General features: G+C 41.9%; 1 protein-coding gene across 7 annotated transcripts in view; it reads right to left on the bottom strand.

The window, feature by feature from the left end:
* Positions 1 to 4,331: 4,331 nt before the first annotated feature.
* The window catches only part of rimbp2a (RIMS binding protein 2a), a 53,071-nt gene continuing 39,626 nt past the window's right edge, over positions 4,332 to 17,776 (bottom strand). For 2 of the 7 annotated variants that reach the window (XM_067574405.1, XM_067574400.1), the window contains exons 10-22: positions 15,422 to 16,240; positions 15,105 to 15,128; positions 13,240 to 13,391; positions 11,710 to 12,513; positions 11,427 to 11,582; positions 11,005 to 11,151; positions 9,487 to 9,589; positions 8,953 to 9,072; positions 7,212 to 7,393; positions 6,475 to 6,643; positions 6,218 to 6,318; positions 5,559 to 5,630; positions 4,332 to 5,288 (exon numbers count right to left, since the gene is read on the bottom strand). In XM_067574405.1, coding sequence (XP_067430506.1) covers positions 5,094 to 5,288; positions 5,559 to 5,630; positions 6,218 to 6,318; positions 6,475 to 6,643; positions 7,212 to 7,393; positions 8,953 to 9,072; positions 9,487 to 9,589; positions 11,005 to 11,151; positions 11,427 to 11,582; positions 11,710 to 12,513; positions 13,240 to 13,391; positions 15,105 to 15,128; positions 15,422 to 16,240 — 3,044 coding nt within the window. In that variant the 3' untranslated portion in view covers positions 4,332 to 5,093. The remainder of the gene's footprint in view (positions 5,289 to 5,558; positions 5,631 to 6,217; positions 6,319 to 6,474; positions 6,644 to 7,211; positions 7,394 to 8,952; positions 9,073 to 9,486; positions 9,590 to 11,004; positions 11,152 to 11,426; positions 11,583 to 11,709; positions 12,514 to 13,239; positions 13,392 to 15,104; positions 15,129 to 15,421; positions 16,241 to 17,776) is intronic. The other 5 variants (XM_067574402.1, XM_067574404.1, XM_067574401.1 and 2 more) reach the window with 5 other exon arrangements.

The raw sequence follows: 17,776 nt of genomic DNA, 5'->3' as shown, positions 1-17,776 counted from the left end.
GTGCTTTCAAAAATGAAAATCCACCTTAAAACATTATTCCTATAATCTTGTACAATAAGTAGTTGTGTTTGAGCCACTCAGTAAATACATTTGAATGATGTGCTGTGAATGTGTTTGAATATGTTTGTGTGATGTGAAAGTTAGCATCTGAATGTCTTTGAAATTAAGTAGCTAAAAAAAAACCAACAGATTAAATAGAAAAAAAATGTAAGCCTGAGAAAAAGAATCCTGGGGTAAAATATTTTATATTTTAAATAATAACTTAAATATTTTAATGTATCAGCTTTTCCAGTTTACCTGGATATTTCCACTGAAAAAATACTTGAGTTGAATTTGAAATTCTGGCTGCAGAAGAATTACATGAAAATGCAAGTGAATATTGTGGGAAACCATCAAAAACAAATCAAAACTGGAAAACCTCAGAGTGAAATGCTGATATTAAATTTCACTAATCACACAGAAAATAAAATTCAGATCGAGATGTTGTATTTTCTTTCTCCATGCAGCCTTACAGTATCTCTCATGTAAAACAAGACACAGTGCTTGGAGCTTTTGCACCGACCATGAATTAGAAACAGTTTTAACAGAGAGTCAATGTGACAAACTGCAAGATATTAAGTAGCTTCTGCTGATTTGATTACATTCTCTGGTGCAAATCTTTTAGTGGCATTATGCAAATACTGTAGGTTTGTTGGTTTTTACAGACTCGATTAAACGTTGAAAACGTTGAGTGAGTCAACAAATTAAACGGAGCAACAAGAGAAAATGGGCATTACTGATTTGAGTCTGTACTCTTCAGACTCAGTACATCTGCTTATTTCATAAACTGTTCAATTATCCAAGATCATAAGAATAAAGTAAACATTTTCTACCAGATTCTCTTTTAAATGTATAATCTGTGTAATATTTTGTGTGGTATAGTCCTTATGTACTGTAAGTCATGTAGAGTGTAAATGTGCTGTATATATAAAAAAAAACAGATACTCAAGTAAAATAAGATAGTTTTTCTTTCCACAGATTTTAGGTAGACGCAACAAAGCTGGAGAACAATGTACGCCTTGACATTTTGATTTGTAGTTTCTATGAGGCTTCGACGTATCTGTATTAACATGAGACAACAAAACTAAACAGTGCACAGGCAATGGAGGTAGCAGCACATCACTAGATCACAGGACCAATAACTAAATGGCCTCTCCTTCAGAAAAAAAAAGAAACATAAGTGAAGAAGAAACATGAGAGGTGCAAAAAACATGAATGCATCACACACTGCACACACTGCCTCACACACACACACACACACAGGCACACAAAACAGGTCTTTTTTTTTACCAACCGTCAGACAAAACACCCACCTTTGTGCAATAGGAAGACAGACACAAAATTTTGTCTTGAACTAGGCGTTTCATGACAGCTTGACAGCGAGGACAACAAACATTTCTGTTTCTCTTAGTTGATTTCCAAAAATGACAAAGCACAAGCCACCCGTCGTAAAAAAATAAATAAATTAAAAAAAACTACTGTTAATCAACCTTGTAATCAAACGAGGAATGTCACGCTCATATTGTTTTCATAAAGGCCACTGAGACAGGTAAGCTCGCCTGCTGTTTCTGACATTAATGCCCTGTTGCCAATCTATAACTCTTTTCGAATATCTTTACCTAATCACACAAGTGGAAATATGTCTTTTCTTCCCACATATGCTACCACCTCTCGATGATATTGCACTGAATAAAGCCTTTGTGTTAGCAGCCAGCATTACTTCACAGAATGCCTCAATAACAGTGTAGTCTATGTGAGATTTTTCTTAGAGGAGTATGGTCTCTGTTTCCTTGTAATGACATCAGTACTCCACAATTTTTTTTATTTTTTTGCTGAGAAAAGCCTGTTTGGAAACTTGTATGTAACCAGATGCTTTGTTTTCACAGCTACCCTGCTTGAAATAAATGTACAAGTATTCTTTGACTAATGATAAACAAAAGAGTTAAAATACATGTCATGAAAATCCTAGTTTTTTTGTTGTTTTTTTTTTTAATCATCCCTTGATTTAAATACATCACAGTAATATGTTTTTGTGTCTGCAGGTGACCTCTCTCTCTTGATTTTGGCACTGCACTGTACATAATTTAGTTGATTTGTATCACTGAACATGAATAATTGTATCACGAGTTATATTCAAATAGGCTCACGCAGTCCGGGAGCCAAAGCTCACATCCTCTCTGTCTTGTGTTGTTGGATCAGAGTTGATTGTATGGATGCAATTTACAGAGCCCAGCATGTACGCTTCTTTTGTTTGTTTGTTGTTTTTTTTATTTCACAGGGGAGAGTCTCTTCAGCAGTTTCTTCCCCTTAGAGAGCAGTCCTTTCTTCTTCTTGTTTGCCAGATCTTGAGGGTCCCGGGGGTCCAGCGGGACGTGGGGGCCCCTCGTAGGGCTGAGGGGTCTCATGGTGCCCGGGAGTAAGGGCCGGACGATCGGGGACGGCGCTCGGACGGGTGTGGCGTCGTTGTTGATCGTGTCGGTGGTTTCTGTGGTAACCTGAGGAGAAGAAGCGATGGGGAGGTGTGGAGGCATGGGGCGGCGTATTACAAGAGAAGAAACACTTTCACAGGGCAGACTAGGCCTCTCTGTCTGTCTGTCTGTCTGTCTGTCATCAAGCTATGCTGAAGGCAGTGAGAGAACTGCACATGTGTTTAGCCTTCCTTTTGTTTGAGCTCTCTTTACACAAAAACTTGCTTGATTGTACATGTTCTGAGAAAATTGATGCTCCACCTGTAATATGGAGTGTGGGAAAATGATAATATTATGCATTTGTGGTACGTGTATGTTTAAAATAAATTATTTTTAATTACCCCCAGTGAGGAGGTTACGTTCATACCTGTTTGTTGGGCTGTTTGTGAGTTAGCAGGAAACCTCAAATGTTTTTTTAAAAGAGATTTTGATCAAATTTGGAAAGTTAGGTCAAGAGAGGTGGAGAAATGGGGAAATAACCTAAACTTAAGTGTGTATTTTGATGCAGATCTGGATTCATGCATGCAGATTTTAACTTCCTAACATCTTAAAAGATTTAAGGAATGAAAAGAAGAAGTTAGAACTTAAAAGAAGACAGACGATGATGCAGCCTGGGCAAGGATATGCACCATCTGAACAAATTCAAGTTTCCTAATCAAATCAATTGTGCAATTAAATGTAATATCATTACAGACAAAATGTTTGTTAAACTCTGCAAATGAAATAGTTGGAGTTTTAACCGGTGGGTCTGAGAACTGTTTTCTTAAGTATGAACCATAATAGCCCAGGCTCCACAGTGTATTAAATACATAACTACCAGATAAAATCCATCAATATTCTCTACATAGTGTATTAAAGATGATGATGTACAGCAGAGAAGACTAGACTGAAATGTTTCAATCATCTAAATGTTGGCTCAAAGTATTTCCTGTTAGTCTGTATTCAACTAACAGCAGTTTTCACACACACACACACACACACACACACACACACACACACACACACACACACACACACACATCGTACATATATAGAAGAAACACTGAGGAGGAAGCCATCAAATGTTGAGCACGACATTAGCACACCACACAGCCGGAGAAGTCCACCATTAGTAGGCCATGAGGGAACATAAAGTACAATCATATACAGTACAACACCCAGGGACACAACTGTAGATACCAGGCTTCTCGTCTAATGCATCAGCTGGGTACACAGTTATGTGTTTGTACACTTTTCAGCAAGAGGATGGTTTGTATGATTTGAAGTAAACATGAGTCTAGATTTCTCAGACTCTGGTCCAAATTGTCAGTTTATCATAACAACTTTGATGCTATACATTATTGTCAGGCAAATGTTATTAATATTATCCAGAAAATTAACATTTTACATTTTTAAATATTAGATATTGTACAAACTTTTTGGAAACAAAACCAGGAGGAATGATCTCATTTGTCATCATGAAACAAAGCAGTACAGAAACACTTGACTCAAAGTGCTTCCGTAATGCTAAGCGGCGTTCAAAAGCCTTTTTGCTGTGACCGCAAGCTGCGCTCATTAGAGCCGCGAGTTTGGTATCTCAAGTTGCAGACTTACTGTACAAGGCAGACAGAGCCATTTATGGTGTGAAATGAACAATCTTCTTCTGTTTGTTTGTTTTGTTTTGCCAAGCGGGTGAGGAAAAACAAAAAAGAAATCAGATGTGGCAGCATCATCACCGTCGGTAAAAACCCACACCACTATGACAACTGAAAAACAACCACCACCACCACCACAACAACGACACCACCATCAACAACAAACACCAACACACATGAACACAGAGCGCAAAAAAGAATGTTTTTAATATCCAATTTTTTTTTTCTCTCTTTTATTGTTCCATCGTAACAATACAGTATGTATGTCTCAGTGCTGTGGTTAGTTTTGTCTCTCGAGCTCAGAGCAAACATGGCATATCCACTGTCGACAAGGCTGAAAAATAGATTGTTTGATGTGTGTGCAATATACATAAAGAAACAAAGCCTCTGTAAGGAAACACAGCAGTTGAGCCAAGAAAGGTATTATAAAATGTATCAAGTTTGAAAAAGGCATGCTTTTCTCTCTTTTTCTTCAAAGAATTTCTGTGTCATTGGGTAGCAATTGTTATGTGTTAATAAAGCACTTATCATTATCATTATACACAATAACCACAATTAGATTTTTGTGTTTCAGTGCAAAGAGGTACCAAATTCTCTTGTGTAAGGAATGAGTCGAGCCTTTTTCAAGTCCTCCTTAACCAGTGCTACATGCATAAATCACCCGCAGAGCTCCCACAGTCTATCCTCTCTCTGTCCGTGTCAGGCTTTGCTTCTTCCTTTCTCTGAGACTCAGAAAGGTGTTACTGGATTTTTTTTTGTCCCCTTTTCCAAAGGGTGAGAGGGTTAAGGGGAAGAGGAGGAGGAGGAAGGGGGGGAGGGGTTGTTAGTTTGTATAGAGTCACCACTGTCACCACATGGACAAACACACACAATGAACAGCACACAGACGGCAAGTGGAGGAAGCGAGAGACGGAAATCAAGAGAGAGGACGGAGGATGGATGAACACAGGGCCTAGCGCTGAGAGCGGCGATGATGGTGTACCCGTTTGCCCTCTGAGATGGTGGCGGCAGAGTTGGCGGGGGGCCGGCTGGCAGGTTCTTCCTGGGGGTAGTGGGACGGAGTATCGGTCAGATACACCTCCACATCATCAGGCACTTCTTCCAGGAAGTTGGAGGGAACCAGACCACGGTGGCCATTGATCTCACCCTGGAGGAGAGGAGGAGATTTTATTAATATATATCAATATTTGTTCTTATAAATCAGAACATGTGTCTTTTTGGGAAATATCATTCACTTATTCACAGTTAGATGAAAGGTTCAACACCACTGTCATGTCTGTACGGTAAACACAAAGCTACAGCCAGCAGGCCGTTAGCTTAGCTTAGCATAAAGCTGGGAAACAGCTTGCTTGGCTCTAAAGGTAAAAAATGCCTGATTAAACTGAAAAGACCAGCAAACATGGACAACAGCACTCACATAATAGAACCCATCTTCATCAATATCTCCAAATACAGCAATGATGTCACCGGCGCAGAAAGTCAGCTCAGCCTATCAGGAGACAGAGATACAGAGAGGGTGATACAAGTAATGTGCATAAAAGCAATTATGTCTTAATGCTCCTCTACACCAAGTACAAAAAAGGATATGAAGGTTAACTTTTTCTCTGTGTTTTGATTGAAATATTTATTCATATGTTTTTAGTCATTGTATGTTTTCATTTGCATCTGTGAAGCACTTTGTAACCCTGGTTATGAAAAGTGCTATATAAGAAAAGATTTACTTAAATACTTACTTTTTAGTACTTGGATTATATATGAATTTATTTTGGCTGTTATTGTATTTTTATATTTTACTGTGATGGTCCTTTTCTTCTCTTGATTAATAAAAATGATCACATTTTTTGTAGTACACTGGTTTCAGACAAATTCCAAAAATGTAAAGTACATATAGTACATATCATACAAATTGTAGCATCTTGAGGGGAGAATAAGTGTACGATAGTGTGAGGTTATGTGTAGTTATCCTTTGCTACAACAATTCTATTATAATATAGAACAGATATATAGATCTATATCATTATCTGTATTATATTATAGTATTGGTGCGTCCTGTTAGTTACTGTACAGTAGCGGTACCTCAACATCAACATTAGGGGAGCTCTCTCGGGGGTCGTAGTCGTACAGGGCTACCATCCTCCTGGAGGCCTGATCTCGACGGAGGCCTCTTCTGTTCTGCTCTGGAAGTGATAATAGATGGCATTTTAACATCATTTCATTTTGTGCTTTGATTTATAATATTTAACATTTTCAACCCTACTGCCGCTGTGGCACTTCCATTACTCTGTTCAAACCCACAGATCTTTAAAGAGAGTGAACATGCTTATTCATGTTACCTATTCTGTCCACAGGGGTGCTGAGTGGCAGGAAGCCCTGCTTGATGAGTTGGTCCATGGTCTCCTCGTCCTCCGCTCGTATCTCTGACACCATGTTACAGGGAATCAGCCCCATCCTGTCCCTCACTTCTCCTCTGTAAAACCCATCTGTGTCTTTATCGCCGTACACCTGGCAGGCATAAGAGTCAAAGAGCGATGTTTAGGGCTCCAGCTTTAAATTATACACTACTGATTATTGATTAGAGGTCCCTTGAGAGATAACTGCAATCCTGTCATGCCAGTGTTGTTTTTTTGTTTTTTTGGAATACGATTCAGACATTTTTTACTGCTTCATAAACAAACAAAAAAAGATATACCAGGGCATATGCAATTTTATTTTAAAGCTATTTTAAAGATCAATTCCACTCAGATCCAGATCAGCTGCTACAATAATTGACCTTTCTTTTACTGTAAAATGGATCTAAATAGATGAATAAAGACTGTTAAAGATTGTGAAGGTCTATACACTTGATAAGGGTTGGTTAACATTTTTACACTGTCTTCTGTGTCCTCTAAGTAACCCACTCAAAGTCTTGCTAAAATAAAAAACACTGGAGTGCTGTTATAAAACATAAGACTTCTGCAGTTAGAGCACACCAAAATAATTTATGACACACACAATATTTTTCTAATGGCCAAAAGGTCTTAGTTTGGGTTCAGGAATACAGTATCTGACCATCTTTATTTGAAACGCCCACCCTAATGATCTGCCCCTCTTTAAAGGGAAGCTCCTCATCAGCAGCATCTGGGTTGGGGGACATGGACAGAGGATCGTAGTCAAAGAGGGCCACAAAGATCCGGAAGGACTCCTCAGGCTCTGACTCATCATAGTAGGTGGGAGAGCGTCGATCCCGATCCCGATCCCGATCCCTGTAGCCATCTGTAGACAAGAAAAAAGTCCCATCATCCCGCATCACTAGACAGACCAATCAGTAAACGTGACCCAACGCACAAAACAGGCACTTTGTAGGAGACTAATAAATGTTTAATAATTGCTAACAAAAGCATTATTTTACTTTGATGTATATTTAATGAGCCTGTGTTTGTGGTATCTGGTCACAAATGGAGCAGATTTCAGCAACTTGGAAAAACTTGGAAATCATTTGGTGACAAAACTCATACAAATGTATGATGAGCAAGTCCATATGTGTACACAGTGATGCATCTTAGCCATGCTCAAATCAAAGAACATCAAAGAGAGGAAATTTTGCATCTAAATAAGTCTAATTGATTTGATCGTGTAGTATTGCATGATGGGTTTGTTTTTTGTTTTTGTCTAGCCATATTTGTGCGTATTTGTGTCAGCATGCAGGAGGTTATCAGTGGTCAGTCACCTATTTAAATAATTTACTGTGGCACACGCGCACACACATACACACACACACACACACACACACACACACACACACACACTACATGTTACAATTTTGCCCATTTTCTATTTGAATATGCTGTGAGAGACAAATGAAGAGCAAGACAAAACATGGTGCAATACGCAGACAGAATGTGATTCATGGACATGACACAACATTAGCAACACACAAGACTCTGACATGCATGCTACAAAAAGCCCAAATAAAAAAATGCACATAAATATAAAGGTATAACTCCATCATATGTCTATTTTCACTTCAGAAAAGCAGAAATCGAAAGCAGAAATCCATAACTTTCCACACACTGCCAACCCTTGCAGCAGTGAGAAGTCTAATAAAGACTGCAGAGTTGTTGTGGAAGCTTTTCATTTATTTGAACTGGGCGTTGCAATATTTAGAAAATGCACAAGCTAGCAACGTGTGATACTATCTGGCCAATGCTTTGTTTTGATGCTTGAAATTACAAGCGTGATGTGAAATGCATCACTTCCAAGTATGCATTTGCCAACCTACAGAAGTAGTAGTTGTTGGTAATTGTTTTCTGTGGTGGTATGACACAGATGTAAGGGACAACTGCATTTCTAATAGCTGATATTTCAAACCCAAATGTCCAAAGAAACTCAAACATCTCAAGAAACATGAAAGCAGTGACAGTGCAGTCATTCTTTAACGTCTACCACTAATACGCTTTGAAAATTTCATGCACAAATTCTCCAATAAGTGTTGTAGGTGTGGTTGTACCACAAAGGGAAGGGGTTTAGCAGGCATCTGGAGTTCAGTGCAGTGAGTGAGGCATTCTCTGAGCAGTCAATCAATCATTTATCATCTGCAACTGTGGAAACGTTCATCCTGGACCCCAGGTATGGCTTGCCAGTAGGTCCACCATTTCAGTGCAGTGCAGTCATGCTGTTCAACTGTAAGCATAATAATAACTATTATTATTTAAGACAGAGAAACAGGCGCTTGCAGGTGTCGACAGCTACTTCTTGCCATTTGCCAGTTGCTTGTGGCATTTTTCTTGCCGTGCTGTGGTGGTAAAAACAGGACTGCAGGCAGCAGCACATACCATGGGGAGACCTGGTGTGCCTGCGGGATGACCACGTCCTGTGCCGAGCTACTCTGCCATAGTAAACATCCTCGGTGATGGGGGAGAGGTTTCCCTCACTGTTATTCTCAGAGGTTACCTCTACAGGAAACACCAATCAGAGGGTGACGGGGTTACAACGCAAAGCTCAACCTTCCTCTCCCAAAAGGTTAACTAAAGATGTGTGCTGCCCCCTAAATCTTCTTATTGTTTAGACACAAGATAATAGGAAATACACACAGGAAAGCAGCTATGGAAAACTATTAAACTGTCATGGACTCAGAGTAGATAAATGCATCAATGTGTGCGACTGTGCAGAGCATTTTAGGAAAAATGTCAGCATCATATTTTTTTGCAAGATCTAACTTATGTTCAGGTAGTGAAGAGTATGAGCATGGTTAATAGACACAGAAGTGATCTGGAGACACAGAGAAGCTCATGAAGGTTTTAACAGAGCAACACACGTTGTACTACTATGGCACAGTCCTTTCTCTTTAGCCACCTGCCCATACTGACCAATGGAAGGGACCATTAGAGGTCGCCTCTGAGGCTGGGAACCACCATGATGAATTCTTCTCCCAGTCTCCCGGTCATGACGGCCTCCAGCAGGTGTGTTTGTCTGAAACGCACATAAACACAGACAACATTCACAAACATTAAATATTCACGAGTTGCTCACAGAAACGTGAGCATACTCGTGAACGATGTGTGAAAAAAAAACGTACATCGACATACTTGTACAAATTGTATGTAAACAAAGTCATGCAGCACTAAAAGGCAGGCACACTGAAACACAGACGCATAGACGCACACTCAAACACATACACACAAGCCCACAAGAAATTTTAACATTCCAAAATTAAGCAAATGCTCATAACATACTACAGAATTAAAATGTGTAAAAAAAAAAATTAAAGCTACAGTATGTCAGAAATATTGGTGAGCACAGTGCGTCGTCACCCTTCATAGTGCTAAACTTTTCAAACCCAGTCTCTCCCTGTGTCTCTCTCCACGGTGCTAAAACATTCAATCCCAGTTTCTTGTTGCCGAAACATTCAAACCGTCTATTTCTCTCTGTTACCGTGGTGCTGAAACACTCAAACCTGATATAATTTATCTCTCTGTCAATCTGTTGTAAGAAAACATTCAAACCCAGTCTTTCTCTCTCTTAGTTTCTGTCCATGGTGCTGAAAATTCCATGCCCAGTTCGCATATATGGACTCAAAGAAGCAGGCTGTCACATGCCTAAAACCTGCAGGTGCATTTAGTATTGCGCATGTAATTTACATACTCCACTCTGATCGGACAAATATTTTCACAATGGTGGTGCACAGTGAAGTTGGTCATTTCCCGAACGTTGTTGCTTCTATTTCCAGTAGCTCTTTAAAGTTATATCATATTGAATGGGGTAGCCGTTTTCCCACGACGAATGGCTTTTCCCACATTTGTTTGAAGTGTTTTCACATAGTTGAGTGGGAGCAAATGGCACAGCTGCTAATAGCCTTGCTTCTGTTTCCCAAGGGAGTCAAAATAAGCACGGTTCTTTCTGGGTTGTCGCTCGCGCACGTCAGAGGAGACTTGCATGAAGATGAACCTTTTACAACTTCTCCAGGTCGTGTTGCAATGAATGGCAGCCTACCACGCTTCTTGTGTTTGAGTCCATATGTGTGAACATGGGGTTAAACCCAGTTTCTTCCTCTTTTTCTCTCCATGATGCCAAAACTTTCAAACCCAGTCCTTCTCCTTCTAGTCTACTTCTTTCTCTGCCTCTCTCCAAGGTCCTGAAGCAGTCAAACCCTCTATCTCTGTCCCTCTATCCATGGTGCTGAAACATTCAAACCCGATTTTTCTCTCTAATCTTGCTCTTTTTATAGATATTTCGATTAAACTCAGCACACACACTAACAACACATATCAAATGAAAGTCAAGGCAGCAGTCTCAGTTGAAGTATCTGTGCCTGTGCAGTTCACTAAACGATAATAAATTTGGGAGGTTATGACTCTTGGGTTTAGAATAAGTGCAAAGAACTGCACCTTGGGTGTGTTGTGCGAGTTGCGTCGGCGTCCCTCTTCCAGCTGCATCTCAGAGTACAGCTCCTCCTCATCCTCTTCCATGATGTCAGACAGGTCAGAGCCCCGGCTGCTTTCGCTGTGATACTCTTCATTGTGACTATAGTGAGGCTTTTGGCAGTCACACACACACAAACACACAGACGCAATTGTTTAAGTCCACATACATACATACATACATACATGCACACACCGAACACACATGAGTGGGCACAAACACTCGGATATGAACACACACGGGGACACAGGCACAGGAGTGTATGCATGCAACCACCCAGACATGCATGCACACACACGCATCCAAACATACACACACGTTTTCCATTGAAAAACACATTGAAGTTCAGAGGGAGGCAGATGATTCATCACTCTTCTTGTGTTCTTACCGGCCTCCCCAGCTCAGAGCCTCTGAGGAACTCATCAACTGAGGGTCCTCTCCGACGGCCGCGTGCAAACCCTTCCTCATCTTCCTCTTCCTCATCAGAGTGATGCTGGTGAAATGACTGACCCTGCTCTCCGTAACCGGGCTGCCTCCTGTCCCCCTGAAAATGAGTAACAGAGAAAGGAGGATGATAGTGGTCATTGTTGGTTATTGCTTTTTACAGTGTTTGAACACTATAATGACATAGTGTGACTGGATTTTGCATAACATTTCCATTTTGATCAGACCTTGCCACTTTCTGCTGCCACCCTCTGGGCTGCTTCTCGGGCGATGGCTTTGGCCACAGTGTCCGGGATAAGCGTGCCTCGGGGCTGCGGAAGAATCCTCTGAGGGGAGGGGGAGCGTGGATTTGGAGGGGGAGGAGCCTCAAGGGTGTGGCCTTGCATGGGCATGGCGGGCTGGGAGGAGGGAGAGCGTGTGGGGTCCCAGCCAGGTTGGCCAGGTGGAATAGCTCCCCCATGGTGGGCCACCTGCTCTTTGGCATCCAGGTCTCTGGCACTTACTGGTCTCTGAGGTATAGGGTGGGGTTGTGGGTGGGGCAGCAGAGGCAGTTGGTGCTGGGGCCTGGGACCTTGGTGGGGTGGGTGAGGCTGAAGATGTAGGCGCTGGGGATGAGGATGAGGGGGTTGAAGCGGGGGTTGAAGTGGGGGTTGAAGCTGGGGCTGTGGGGGCCCACCCAGGTGAGGAAGTCTGGGATGGGGTTGTGGGTGTGGAGGATGGGGTGGGAGTGGTTGTCCATGTGCCTGGGGTGGAGCAGGAAGCTGGGGTGTGCCATGAGGAAGGTGAGGGGATTGGAGGTGGGGTTGAGCATGGGGGTGTGGAGGGGGGCCTGTGTGGGGGTGCATTGGCGGTGGCAGGGGAAGCGGAGGTAGAGGCACGAGCAGGTTGTTTGGAATGACGGCGACTTGGGAGTCCTGGGATTCTCCCTGTACTGACAGTGTCCTGACGATGACCTCCCTGGCTTCCAGGCACTGAATCCTTGTCATCTCTACAGCAACATAGTCTGCCATTGGGAACAACACTTCAGCTATCTGGATAAAAAAATAAGAAAACAAAACACTCACATCAACAAAAGCAGAATCATACTTTTTAACCATACAGAGGGAGGAATTATTTTTATTCCCACTAGCACGACCATAGAAGGGTGATAATATCTGGTCTGGTTGGGTGTAAGAGGCACTGCAGCTGGGGGTTAGAGAGCAGTGTAGCAGCAGTTTACTGCCTAGCCCAATGTGATTCAGTGTTGATTTACCCTTTCAGAAATAGTGTGTTGATTTACTTTGGCAGTCACCAGAGGGAGCGAGAGACCTTTCCAAGATATTCACAAGTCCCAGATTGAGAGACTTGCACTGATACTGAATCACAAGTAGGTGGCACTGCTGTGTGCACTGAGGACGCTGATGACATAATGCCATACTCAACAGAGGCAATTAGTGGCCATCTGTGATGTATGTTCTCATGTTTCAACTGGATTAAACATGATTAAACTATTTATACAATGTCGTACTGTATCTTTGTACTGCATGTAGGCCTTTGATATATGGATCTCCTGTGCATTCTCCTTATTCCTCTGTACTCTGCATAATACTGTACAAAGTCATTGACCCTGTGGTGAACATGGATTTTCCCTCTTATGATGATGCCTTTAACCCAAGATAGGCTCCTCACCACTCACTCACAATGCCTTTTTGAACAGAGTGAGATAAAATAAGGATATAATGAGTGCTGGTTGGTAATATTAAGACTTGCTAACTCACCCTCTGTCCTTTAGTGCAGACTGCGTAGCCAATGACATTTGCCCCATTAGATGTGCCTGTGGGAGAGAGGAGGGGGGGCTTCCAGTGGACCTGTAGGACCCCTGGAGCTTGCCCACAGAGCACCTGTACATCTTGGGGAGGCATGGGAGGGCCTGGGAGGTAAGAGAACAGACATTGAGAAAAAAAAGTTTAAAATGTTATGTAATAATTCACTGTTTTAATATCACTAACATAGAAACAAGAGGGAAGGGTGTGAAGCATTCATCAAATGCACAAATGGGCACACACACACAACCATGCACAGAAATGCCCACATATAGGAGAGGGGTTGTGGTGGTGGTGAGGGATTCAGCAAACAACAAAGTGGGTTTATTTATAAGTTGCAGTTCATATTTACATTTGTGAAAGTCATTACATAACCCTACATACCCTGCATTAAACCCTCATTTTCTAGAGAGACACAGTTCATGCGGATACTTGTGATAATGTGACATTGCTGGTGGGGGACATTCACAAGACATCATGTGATGTGTTTATTAACTGTAATTTTAGTACACTAACATTGGTTAATCTGAGGTACTGCATAATTAAACTGTGTTGTGATATGAAGTCCTCTTACTGTAGTAGAATTTTTGCAAAATATTTTCAGTACTGTATTTTCAGTCTGTATTCCTCTTGTCTAGTACTATACTGTAACTTCAAAGGAGGAAAAACAAATATGCAAAATTAAACATTTTGGGCTTCTGGGCCACCTGAGAGAAACACTGTTGTCTCTGCATGCAGGACACAATCCAGAGAGACTAACTACAGCCCATTCTTTGTCTTCCACTCTCCTGGATCGCTGGATAAAACATGCACAACTGCATTCGAGCAGAAGCAAATGCACACTGATACAAAATAGTCATTTCAGTGAGCAGTGGAGGGGCACTGCTTTATATAGCATTGGTTATTCCAGGCTAGGCTATAGGCTGAGGGAATGACTCATCAGAATAATAACTGATCATATCTTGTGGTTCTCTAATTAGTGATGTGCTCTGTGCAGTAAGCAAACTTGGGCAAAATTGCATCTGAATTTGGTTTCAAATAACAACATGTTTTTAACCCTTTAACATCCACCCTTTTTATAGAATAGTGCCTATTTGGCACACCCACATGGAAAAGCTTATAACAGAGGAACTGTAAGGCCACGATGCATCTAGTAGGCTTTATTTGAAAAGTGACATTTCTAGTTTCTGGAAATATGCTTGTTTAGCATGTGGCTAAAACACAAACAAAACTACATCAGTTCAAATAAGGCTCAAAAAAGTACTTTTGGTCCTTGTCTATCATGAGTCATATTTGAATAACAATAAATAAGACATGCTTTATGCCAGACCTATGCAGAACACCATAAACCTTCTACATCTTGTCAACCTGTATAAAATTCCAGACCTCTAGGCCTAACCTTATGGGAGCTAGGGAGTTTTTAGTTTGTGGTGTCACTGGTGTCCCCGAACCTCTCCAATCATCTCCAACTTGCCAAATTGCTCAATTTGTTCAAATTGCTTTTACTCATTACTGCATGATGCTACCGCTTACAATTGGCTTAAGCGACCCGGTGGATGTTAAGAGGTTAAATTTAAATAGACAAATGTACGTAAACATTGCCTGTAAATGAAAAATGTACCATAACAAAATGCCATTTTGCCCAGATCAATTGCTCTTGAACAATGTGTTACAATCATTCTCAGTTTCATGACTACAACCCTCTTCTAAAAGTGTTACAGCACTAATGTCATCTCTTCCCATTGGTTCTCAATAGAAAAAGATCATTTAGTGTTGGGACATATGGGAAACCCAGCCCAGGACTGATGTTTCATTCTGACCTGTTCTGCAATATGGTGTTGGACCTAGACAAAATACAATACACAACAATGGCATGGTAAGGCAAAGCTGCACTGTACTCTTCTACAGCACAGTACTACAACCTAAAATTGATACAGCATTATGTTACGTATAGTGAAATTGATATTACAATATACTGAAATAAACACAGCTGTAGCAGTCTGCAATCTCCATCTTTTCTACATACTGACTAGAAGATTGTTTAAAAAAATATTGACAAAGTCTATCGTCTGCTATGAGGCTATGCATACATTATTGACGCTGTATCTCTATGATGAACAGTTAGAAAAGAGCTGACCTGCAGCTTGAGTGCAGAACTCCACACCAGCTTCTTTCCTCTCTCTCTGCTCCAGCGGCAGTTGCCATGGTACCTGGTGCGGCTGTGCCACCACTGTCACCTTGTACACCGTCAGGGGCTTCAGGTTGAAGAAGCGTAGTCTACACCTTCCTGGCTTTACCACAGCGTGCTCTACCCCATCCAGGAACACAGTGTGGCTATAGTTACTGTTGCTAGGCAACCAGGAGAGCTCGGCAGTGTCACGCTGGATGTCATCCACACGCAGACCGCATGGTGCCACCACTACGTTGGCTCCTACCAGCAAGGTGCAGCGCAGCTCGTCTGACAAGCCCCGGTCGGTGACACTCTGCACCGACACGCGATGGACACAGCCGTCCAGGTCCAGCTTCTCCAGCAAACTCTTGGTCCGGCCACCGTACGCTATGCTGGCACGAAGCTCCCCATCTACTAACACGTTGTAGCCAGAGATGTTCCCCCAGCACAAAGGCACTAGTGGAGGCTCCCAGGCCACAATGACGCTTCGTGCCAGCTGCTTAATCAAAGTGATCTTTCGGGGATAAGGCACAACGTCTTCAGCCAGGTCCTCAGGGTCCAGGGGCCCCCCTGTCCCATTGCTACAGGGAACCAAGGCGTTAGCTGAACCCAGGAGGCCATCCTGGGAGGCACCTCCATCCATTGCCGTCAAGGCCAGGGGTGGATGGTCCAGTGGGCCCAGGTCCTCCCCTCCCTCCCCAGCCTGGATTGCTGGTTTTTCTTTGTCCTGGACAAACTCCACAAAGTTGGAAGGGACAAGTCCTCGCTGGCCATCCAGCAGTTCCCCTATGACACAGAAAGAAGGAAGGAAATATAGAAATGAATTAACTTAAATGCCTAATTCTTCATGTTCATGTTGACCTACTGCCAACTACCTGAAAACTCTACTGTACCCTTCAATAACTGTCTCTATAGGAAGGTACAACAGTCCCTCTCTGATCCCTCCTGCAAATGTTAAAATTAGCCTTCACTAATGGCTCCTTACAAGACAAAGAAAAAAGGAAAGCAGTAACTTGAATACACATAATTATCAGTGAGCACTGCTTTCCTTCCGGGGTGGAATGAGTCAGTGAGTGAGAGGTGGGAGATATGTAAACATGTACTATTCCCAAAGATGTAAGATTTACCACTGGCAATCTGACGCTATCTTTTATACCCTCTCCAGTAAACACAGAACTGAGAAAACACTCCTTTTAAACATTTCAAACAACTTCAACTTTAGTTCACTGCTTTTGAGCATTTCCAGGAAAACCCCCTGAGGATCTAGCTTTTGCGGTCAATGCAGAAAAAAAAAGTCTTAGATTTGCACTGGAGTTTTTTTCCCAAAGGGAAGAAGTTTGTCTCAAAAAAGCTCCCTATCATCTTGTCCTTCAATCCCTTTTTCTACAGTGGCCTGGGAGACCTTAAGACCATCTGTGTGTGTCTGTGTATCTGTGTCTGTGCGTTGTTTGTGTGTGCTGATGATTAAACTGAGCCCCACTGGATTAGTCATCAAGCTAAAAGGGACCAAGGTCCCATCTTGACAACAGCTTGGTCTAAGGCCCGAGTCTCCCTCCACAATGCAATGCAATCTCACCGCCCACAGCTACTGAATCACTGCAGTAGGACTGTGTCTGTGGCGGGCTGCGCTGGCTGCAGGATTGCTAGCTAGTAGGGATTAGGATTGCCTCTGATGGAGAAGCCATCATAATTCTAAAGAGATTAGACAGCGAATCACTCTGATGAGTTATAAAAAGTGTGCAGGATTTTTTCTTGGTGACACTGGTGTTTGTAATAAATAGTAGAGCAACAACGAGGGCACAATTATCTGTGCCCGAACTGCAGGTGGATCAGTCAAAGATAACTGCTAAATTGTTTGATATCCCAGGAGGAACAGTCTTGAAAATCATGACAGCAAACAGCCCTAGCAAAGAAAAAGTCACAAGATGAAAATAACAAACATTTTCAGTATGAGTGTGACAAATGCTCCAAACTGAAATGCAACTAAGCTAACAAAAGCCACCTACAGTATAAATACCGTAACAGTATTTACAATTATACTTACATCAGCATTATAGTCCTTTTACACTAAGCTTTGATTATGTTGTATTGCCATGCACTGGCAAGCCTACTAAGCATATGATAGTGTGGTACAAAATAGACTATATACAAGAGGATGCTATAAATAAAATAAATTCACTGGGGGATAATTGTGAATGAATTGTGCATAATTAATACATGATGATGCACAGACTTGTTGTGACTGTCAAGCATCCTCTGCTACAGGAGTGAGGCTTCCCACAGACTGCGACTCAGGCAAAACCGCAGAACTTGAAAAGCTAC

This window comes from Thunnus thynnus, chromosome 19 (genome assembly GCF_963924715.1).
Source record: "Thunnus thynnus chromosome 19, fThuThy2.1, whole genome shotgun sequence".
Lineage (NCBI taxonomy): Eukaryota > Metazoa > Chordata > Actinopteri > Scombriformes > Scombridae > Thunnus > Thunnus thynnus.
The sequence above is the reverse complement of the archived record's forward strand: the minus strand, read 5'-3'. Positions and strand labels throughout refer to the sequence as shown.